The sequence below is a fragment of the Coffea arabica genome, chromosome 2e (assembly GCF_036785885.1).
Source record: "Coffea arabica cultivar ET-39 chromosome 2e, Coffea Arabica ET-39 HiFi, whole genome shotgun sequence".
Taxonomy (NCBI): domain Eukaryota; kingdom Viridiplantae; phylum Streptophyta; class Magnoliopsida; order Gentianales; family Rubiaceae; genus Coffea; species Coffea arabica.
In genome coordinates this window covers 40,625,187-40,634,950 of record NC_092313.1, presented here as the reverse complement: position 1 = coordinate 40,634,950, position 9,764 = coordinate 40,625,187, and the positions used below count along the sequence as shown (strand labels likewise).

Below are 9,764 nucleotides of genomic sequence, written 5' to 3'. Positions count from 1 at the left end.
ATACTTCTTTTACCAAGTTTCAAAATATCCCCAACAATTTACTACCAAAACACCTACTATCAAACAAATCAACTCCTCTGAAATTAAGGGTTCAAATATGAGATTACTTGGTTAATACCTATGCTCGATTCGTTGCAACCCTCAATCGATCTTCACTATAACTTAGACCGATCTACATAGAAACACCTCTTTCTTGGTTGTAGATTTAGGGTTTCTCTCTCTATACATAAAGTACCCTCAAGATTTACTAATTGCATCGGTACCTTTTCAGATATTATAAATGAGGGTATTTTTGATATTTCATATTGTTACCTGCTTTCCAGCCGATTAACAGGTAAAATTCTAAGAAGTCCAAAACATAGGGGGGTTAAGTGGGTGTTTCTAAACAATGAGGAAGTTTCGTGTCAATTTCCTTAACCATAGGGGGGTTTTATGTATTTTACCCAAGCTTTAATCCTCCTTAATAAGCAACTTTGATGGTGTAGTTTCCAAAACTATCGGTTAAAACTCAAGATTGAACCAAGAAATTAGAGTGCAAGATGAAGTATTTTCCTCTCTTTTCTCCCGCAAGAATTTCGGCCAAGCAAGATGAAAATGAAGAAAAATTTGGTCAAAATTTGATTTTAGTAAAGGTAAAGAAAGTTAGGCAAGTCCAACTTCCAATCGGATCGCGACACTTGGCCCTTCTTAAGTTTATTCTTATCCCTTTGTCTACCAAGCTTAGCCTAGATAACTATCCTCTAATTATCTTCTAACACCTTGTAAAATAATATCTCTTAATACAAAACTTCAATTAATCGTCAAAATTTTATCGCACTTAGCGCACTAGCGGGTCCCACGTCTTCAAAGCACTTCAAACTTATCAAGAACTAACTTATACTATGAAAATGATTTAAAACCTATACTCACTTATAAAAATATCTGGAAAATCAATATAATAGGGTTTAATGAAGAAAAATACACGCGAGGAAATAAATAAATAAGATAAAATTAGAAAAATTTATGGGTCCTCACACTGTGGCAAGCCTTATTACTTGAGAAGCCATGTTCCTAGCCGTGGTGTATCTGCAGGGATTTCAATGTGGTTATATCTCCCCAGGCAAAAAAAAAGTGGCCGTCCTTTTGGCAACTCGGAGGGATTGGAGCTTATGTCCTTTATGGAGGATGCTGGGTATTTGATGCGGGATTTTCTGGCTCTAGCTTCACTTGGTGCAACAATCGCCGGGGAAGAGGAAGTGCGGATATGAAAGAGGTTGGACAGATTACTAATTAATGTGGAGTGCTCAGATTTACCGTCAACCATTTCGGTATCTCACTTAGCAAGGCATCCCTCTGATCATGCACCGCTGAAAATCTCCTTTGCCTCACGTATAGATAACAAGCTGCATGCCTTCCGTTTTCTTAATATTTGGACATCCAAGGCCTCCCTACCGGATGTCATTCGTACAGCTTGACAGCGGGAGCAACAGGGTTCCCCTATGAAGGTTCTGTGCTCCAAACTGATATATGTTCGACGAGCCATCCAAGAGTGGAATAAGCATACATTTGGGAACATATTTGATGCTTCACGTGAGGCAGAAGAGACAGTGCATCGGGCGGAGGCAAGGTTGGAGAATGAGAGCTCGGATGTTGCTCTGGTGGAGCTTAATATAGCTCAGGCCCAACTCAATCTTGCTTTGTCAGTGGAAGAACAATTCTGGAAGCAGAAGGCTAGGGTGAAATGGATATGTCACGGTGATTGCAATTCCAAGTTCTTTCATGTTGTCCTGAAGCAGAGGCGGGTGGAAGGAGTAATCCATAGGATTAAAGATGTGCATGGTGCCTGGGTGGAGACGGACGAGGACATCTCAAACGAAGCTGTATGTTATTTTTCGGAGCTATTCTCTGAGTTGGCTGGCAATGCGACAAACCTGCTACATGTAATCCCATCCATTGTCACGGCAGAGGAGAATAGTCGTTTGGAGGCGGACCCATCTTTTGAGGAGGTGCATAAGATCATTTTTGCAATGGACGGTGAAAGTGCAACTAGCTCGGATGGCTTCATGGGGAGGTTTTTACTTTTGCTTGGGAGGTGATTGGTCAAGATGTGTATAACACAGTTTTGAGTTTCTTCTGTGGGGCTGAGCTACCTCGCTTTCTTACATCTACCATCATTATCCTACTCCCGAAAGGTCCGAACCCCCAGGACTTCTCGAAATTCAGACCAATTAGCCTGTGCAATTTCTTCAACAAATTATTGTCCAAGTTATTGGCGGATAGACTGGCCCCTCTCCTGCCGAGCCTGGTGTCGCCCCAGCAGACTAGTTTTGTTAAGGGCCGAAACATCACAGAGAACTACCTTCTCGCTCAAGAATTATTTTCAAGGATGCGCAGGTCTTCGAGGGGTGGGAATATTGCTTTGAAGTTGGATATGGCCAAAACGTATGATAGGGTGTCGTGGATATTCTTTGTGAATGTTATGCGGCGCTTCAGGTTTGGGGAAAGAGTTATTGACATGGTTTGACAACTGATCTCTAACGTGTGGTTTTCGGTTAACATCAATGGAGCTTTCTATGGGTACTTTAAATCCAGTAGGGGACTTCAACAAGGGGATCCATTGGCGTCTGCGTTATTTGTGATTGGGGCGGAGGTCCTTTCTAGGGCTTTAAACGATCTAGCTCTTCAGGCAGGTTTTCAGGGGTTCACAGTTCCGTAGGGATGCCCTCCAGTAACGCATCTGGCCTTTGCTGATGACGTGCTGATATTTGCTAATAGTTTGGCTCGTGCCTTACAGAAGATCGTTTGGGTGCTGGACTTGTACCAAAAATCATCGGGTCAGCTGGTGAATGGGTACAAGAGTGGCTATGTGGTCCACCCCTCTGTCTCGATGGCCCGACGGAGGATAATTGAGCGTATCACTGGCTTCCCAAGACAGCATGCACCCTTTCGCTACCTAGGGTTCCCACTGCATTTTGGAAAGGGTAGGGCCGCTCATTATGAAGAGGTGAGTCACACTATACTTGGGCGAATCCTCTCGTGGAAGACCAAGTTTCTGTCTCATGGAGGCAAGATCGTGCTCATAAAACATGTGCTATCATCTGTTCCTTTGCATTTACTATCAGCTTCGGTAATCCTAGCTTCAGTGTTCAATGTCATTGAAAAGGTTTGCTCGAACTTCTTGTGGGGGTCGACTGAGATAGGGACCAGGTTTTATTGGATCCGATGGGATTAGTTATGCTTTCCGAATGATGAGGGGGGAGTGGGTTTCAGATTGCTACGGGACGTGTATACTGTGAGGACTCATGTTTTTATTCCTAAAATAATTATTTTTATAATTATTTACCCTAGTATTAGTTAATTATATTATCGTTACATGAATTTCTTTTAAATTTCGTCTTATCGCACGCGAATTGGAAGTTCGCGTATTTCGCTTCAAAACGACTAAGTGGAGATTTGAGAAAATTATACTACACTACAAAGAGTGAATAATTATAGTGTTAAAAGAATTACATTGGAGGTTTAGCACACAAGTGTAACAAATAAGAGAGAAAACGGCTCGGGCGCGACACTATTCCTAGTTGACTTTTGCACAAATTTTGGCCACAAATTCCTTGAGCTTCCAAAGGAAGCTTCACAACACAAAACACTCTCTCTCCTCACTCCATATCTCAGCCGAAAACAGCAAGGGAAAGAAGAGAAAAGCTCCACTCCATCTCACTTCATCTGGCTTCCATTTCCTTCACAAATCACCACCCAACTCACATATCACTTGGAGATTAACTTGAGCTTGGAGGAAGGCTTCATCTTGGGGAATTTCTTGGAATTTTAGTGGTGAAAAATTCTGGTTTCTACAAGGGTTAGAGGTAAACCCATCAACTCTTCTAATCTCTCCATTTAATACAAGATTTATGGTTGGTTGTGCAAGGGTTTGAAACCCTAAGCTTGAAATAGGTAGAGGACTTGAGGAAATCTATTTTATCTTATTTTAAAACTAGGCTAGCAGACTTACTTATGCCTTTAGGTAGCTGGCTTGAGGTGTAATTAGTTTATTGTGGTTGTTTATGTGTTATTTGAGGTGAATATGGTTAGAAAGTGAAGGAAAAATCGAAGGAAGTTGGTGCATGAAGATGGCCGAATCTGCCCTGTTGTTATCTTGCATGCATTTCAAATTTTTGTTGGTTTTTTGGCTGAGAAATTGGTTGATATATGTTGTATATTGTGTGTAGAAAGTGTCTACCAAAAATCATTTAATTTGGTTGAGCAAAACTTGAATTTTCAAAATTTGAAGAAATCTAGAAATGGGTTCTGGCTGTCCGAACAGTAACTCTTTGATCGAACATATGTCTTTGTACAAAAGTTGAAATCGAGTGCCGTTTGTGGCATTTGAAACTAGACATTTCTAGATTTCTAACGGTATAAAAATCACTTTCTAGTTCGAACTGAGTGAACCATAGTGATTCATGAAACTTTGTTGTCCTGTTCTGACTATCTATCAGAGGGAAAGGTAGAAGCTGCATCTTGTGGCTCTATTTTCTCTCACTTGTGAACTGATTTTGAAAATGACTTGTTCTGATAACATGTAGAGTTTTAATCTAGTTTCCAACGCCACCAACCATTCTCAATTTCAAGTTGTATTGAGTGAGATATGGTTCAATTTCTGAACTGTGACAAAGCTGGAAATCTGGAAATCTTTCTCTTCTAGCTAGCCGAATGGTTAGGTTTGATTTGGGACGTTTTGTTTCGAAAATTTTGGTGTCAATTACCTACCAATTGCTTATTAGATGGTCATAGGACCTTGGTTTCAAAAATGAACCGAATTGGGACTAATTTCATGGTGCAAAATATTTGAAAAAGGAAAGAAAAAAAAGCAAGAGGACAGATTTGCTTTGAGAATTTCCTAAACTTTGGTAGTTTTGTTAACTGCCTTCCCATGTGAGTTTTTGTGTGAAATTTGATAGAGAAATAGTCCTCATATGGAAGTTTAAGTGTACCAAATTTGGTGTTATTCTAAGACCATTTCGATACCCAAATGATGTCTCAAAGTTTGCTTTTCAAATCTGGAAAATTCCTGATCAGTGTTCAAATTTCAGCCGAATTTAAGCTACTATATCTTTACGCTCAAAACTCCAAATTTAGTTCCGTTTGTCCTGTTTGAAACTTTGTTTGGAACTCATATTTTGTTACAAATTTCAAAGGCTAGTTCACTTTCTGTGAATTTTGCCAAATTTCCAAAGATTGCCATAAAACATGACTGGAACTGCCTTGCTTGCTCAGATCAGCCACTTTGAGCTAAAAATTGAATGCCTTCCATTTAGAATCTTGGAAAAGTGTCTTCTATAAACTTTTATTAATTTGAACCTAGTTTCCAACGGTATAAAGTTTTCCATTTTTGGACATGCCAAACTCAAGATTCAATTTTTCAAAGATTGTCGTGCAAAACTGAAATTTCCCGATTTCTTATGAAAATGAGTTTTTGAGAACTCATTATTCTTTCTTGATATTGATTGATCATTTTAAACTTGATTTCGTGAAGGAAATTAGTTTCTCTTGCATTATTAAACCCTCACTTTTAAATCTCGATTTTCGAGATATTGAGGCCTTTCGAGACATTATTTTAATTTGAAAATGAACGTACACTCTTCCTTGTCTGACAAGGAGTTTGTAAATATTTATGAGTAATAGTTAATTGTTATGTTTCCAAGCGCTCAAGCAGATCTTGAACAGAATCCCGGAGCCGACCATTAAAGATCTTTTCCATTTACTCCCGTATTGTGATTTGGTGAGTGTCAAGTGCATAACTTGTTGCAATTATGTGAATTGCTTCTTATAGATTGAATGATTGATAATTGTTGAGTCGAGTGTGTACGTTATCGTACTCGTTCTTTTTTAACTGATTGTACAACTGAATTGCTTATGATTGAATTGTAATTGATTGACTGGATGTCGTTTGGAGTGAATCTCCTCGACCTATAACTGAACTGGAGGATGCCCAAATCTCAATTGGCCGACCTTGTGACTCGAGTCAGCAAGGGCTTGGTCGAGAAATTTGGTGAATCATGAGATAACTGTAAACTTGATCTATTAAGAGATCTTTCTTGACCTACTCGAGTAGTAGTGCCTTTTATAAAAGTGTTGGCCCGGAACAGGGGTTGAAATGGTGAACGGGAATTGTGAAAAACAAAACAAGTGGAACCTAGCTCCTGAGAGCTCCTGTATCCTCATTGAATGTGTTCAATTGAAAATTGTGAATTGCTTGGATATTACAGCTTTATTTCTCACTTAAATGCTATTGCTACTTGACCTATGTGTTTGCATGTTTTCTTGGCTGAACTATGTGTTTGCTTGTTTTCTTGGCTTCACTGAGCGTTAACTCATCCCATTAGATTTGTTTTCCTTAGCAGGGGCCGAGATGGAAAGAGTTATGGAGAAGCCGACTTGAGGCACTTTTGATTAGGATTTTGAATGTATTTGACTAGACATCTTTTAGATGTTATATATTTTGGAAAAGTGGTTGTATTTTGAAACTTGTGATGTAAGATTGAATATTCATGTATGGAAATGATTTCTTATCTTTATTTCAACTTTCGTTATTAGTCGTTATCCTTTAAGTTTGAACTGAAATTGTACTGAGTCCTGGCGAGAGTTGGGCAGGCGTCCAGCCGATACCCTTTGGTTTGCCTTAGGGAGAAGTTGGAGCGTCACAGTTGGTATCAGAACACTAGGTTAGAAATCTATATGGGAGATATTGGAGACTTTGCTCTGAAAATTAGGAATGAGATAACTTAGTTATACCTTCAGTGATGTTTGACCGAATTAGTGACTTTAAGTTTCTAACCTGGAAATTGTGGTTGTTTTGCAGGGATGGAGAATGGTAATGGAGGACATGCCGTTAATGGTAATGGTCATGCTAATGGCCACGTGGAGCCTCTTAGGCCTATTTACTATCGAGTCCTTGGTGGAGGAGCTCATGTGCGTTACTCGCCTTCTACTAGATTTCCTCGATGTCCCTGTAGGATGACTTATGCATACCCTAATGACCTAGTATTGTCCCTTGACGACGACCGTCGTCAATTGGTGAATACCAACTGATCTCTACTTCAGGAGGTTGAGGAGCTGAACATTATGGTGAATGCTTAAAGTGCTAGGATTGCGGAGTTAGAGGGGACTGTGGCGGACGAGATGACTAGGGCTGAGGCTGCTCGTGATGAGGTTCAGAGGGTTAGAGCTCGTCTAACTAGGATAGGCGAGGAGGTCCGAGATCGGGCTTCTGGGATCTTGGCAGACGTTACTATGTTGATTGATGAGGTCATGGAGGTTGTTCAGAGTCCGGTTCAGGAAGGCATTGAGGAGGAGCTTTTCGAGGAGGATCCAGAGGAGGACCCGAGGGAGGAGGTTCCACCTGATAGTCCTACTGAGGATTAGACTAGAGCGATAGATCTTTTGACTTTTGTAGTTAGAAATAGTTGGGATGATACTAGTGCAAAGGCCATTGTATTTTGCTTGACTGTGTGGCCTACTTTTGAGGCACTTGACTCTATTTTGGTCGTACATGACTAAAAGTATTTTTGTGGCACCTATGTGCTATATTTTGCAAACGCCCCATGACTTGCTAATTGTATGAACCTTAAAATGTTAATATATGTTAATTATTGTTATTTCCAATGTTTTCATGTTGGTTCGTATATTAAGTATTTTTTTCCGTAATTATTTTATTTCTTACACTAGGCATAACTAGGATTATGGACGGACGAAGGAGTGGTCGAGGTCGTGGGCGAGGGACTAGGCAAACCCAAACTCAAGGGGATGATCAGGGATCGGCAACTGAACCAACCCAGGGACAAGAGAATGTAGAGGGTAACCAAGTGGTTACTGCCATTAATAAGATGACTGATATCCTTGAACGATTAGTTGAGAGACAGGGTCCAGGGCCAATTAACCAATCCGGGGCCCAGGATAGAGGTGATGATAGGGTTTTGGAGAGATTTTTGAACTTTGCTTCGCCTAAATTCACTAGAGAACCTGATCCTGAGCTAGCGTAAAATTGGCTAGAGCGGATGACTAATATTTTTGCCGCTTTAGATTATACTGAAAAGAGAAGGGTGAACTTTGCTGCCTTTCAGTTTGAGGGTGTTGCACGTGCTTGGTAGAACGTGATAAGGGAAAAGTGGGAGAGAGCCCAAACCCCTTGGACTTGGAAAAATTTCACGAAGGATTTTAATGAGAAGTTTCTTCTGCCTCTGATCCAAGAGAAGCGGAAGAACGAATTTATAAAGTTAAGACAAGGAACTCTTAGCGTAACCGAGTATGAAGGGAAGTTCACTAAAATTTCTAAGTATGCTCCAGAATTGGTGACTAATGAGCGGAAAAGGATAAAATGCTTCGTGCAAGGACTCAATGTGGAGATCCAGGAAGGGTTGGCAGCAACCCAAATCTCTAAGTTTACCGAAGCTCTGGAGAAAGCGCAGAGAGTTGAGAGCGTAAGGCTACAAGTTAGGGACTTTCACACTAAGAAAAGGAACATTTCTAGTTATACTTCTGGTCAGGGAAGTAAAAGTGTCCCACCTTCCAAGATGGGAAGAGGAATGGGAGGAGTAACGACCGCAGGAGCTTCTAGAGGGGCTTTATCCAGAGGAGGTCGTAGTGGGCAAGGTCAATCAAGAGGAATACCTTCTACTGGCCCGGCCGTAACTCGTCAAGTTAGTTGTGGCTACTGTGGCAAGGCCAATCACTCGGAGAATGATTGTTGGAGAAAGTCAGAAAAATGTTTGTACTGTGGCAGTACCGAGCACCAACTCGCGAATTGTCCAAGTAAGTCGAAGGTAGGAGGTAGCACTCAAAGGCCTGAAAAGTCAACCTCTAAGCAGACTAGTGCTGGAGGGAGTCGACCAAAGGTACCTATTAGGGTTTACGCATTGAACTATCATCAAATTCTGGATGCTACTGAGGTGGTCGAAAGTACGGTCCCTATTTTCCACCGTTTAGCTAAGGTTTTAATTGATTCGGGTGCGACACATTCTTTTATGAACCCTAATTTTATGAGTGGAATAGATGTGAAACCAATTAAATTACCTTATGATTTAGAAGTTAGAACACCTACTAGGGATCAAAATTTAATCGCTAACTTGGTATACAAGGATTGTGAGATCTAGGTTGAGGAACGGAAATTACTGGCCGATTTGATAGGTTTAGCAATTAAGGGGTATGATGTTATCTTAGGAATGGACTGGTTAGCACGCTACCATACTCAGTTGAACTGTAAGACGGTAGAGTTGTGCATTTCAGGAGAGGCAACCCTGAAATTAGAGGTAAGGGATAGATTAGTCTCATCTACACTTATTTCAGGAATTCGAGTTAGAAAAATGTTGAGTAAGAGAGTTCAGGGATATTTGGCTTTTCTTATAAATACTCCTAATGATAAAGTGAGGTTGGAAGATATGCCTATAATAAAGGAGTATCCGGATGTCTTTCCTGAAGAGTTAGAGTCTTTACCTCCAGAAAGAGGGATGACTTTTAGGATTGATGTGACTCCAGGGGTAGCACTTATCTCTAAGACGCCGTACAGAATGGCACTTGTTGAGTTGAAGGAGTTGAAATTGCAGTTACAGGATTTACTAGAGCAAGACTTTATAAAGGAAAGTGATTCACCATGGGGAACCCCGGTTTTGTTTGTTAAAAAAAAGATGGGAGTTTAACGTTGTGTATAGATTACCGAGGCTTGAATAATGTTACTATTAAGAATAAATACCCTTTACCCCACATTGATGAGCTGTTCGACCAATTGCAAG

At 40.5% G+C, this 9,764-nt stretch overlaps 1 protein-coding gene across 1 annotated transcript; it reads left to right on the top strand.

The window, feature by feature from the left end:
• Positions 1-1,478: 1,478 nt before the first annotated feature.
• LOC140036290 (uncharacterized) lies at positions 1,479-7,068 on the top strand. The gene is made up of 4 exons (XM_072077646.1): positions 1,479-2,071; positions 2,374-2,472; positions 2,572-2,669; positions 6,839-7,068. The coding sequence occupies exons 1-4, from the start codon at positions 1,479-1,481 to the stop codon at positions 7,066-7,068; spliced, it is 1,020 nt and encodes a 339-aa protein (XP_071933747.1).
• The last annotated feature ends 2,696 nt before the right edge of the window (positions 7,069-9,764 follow it).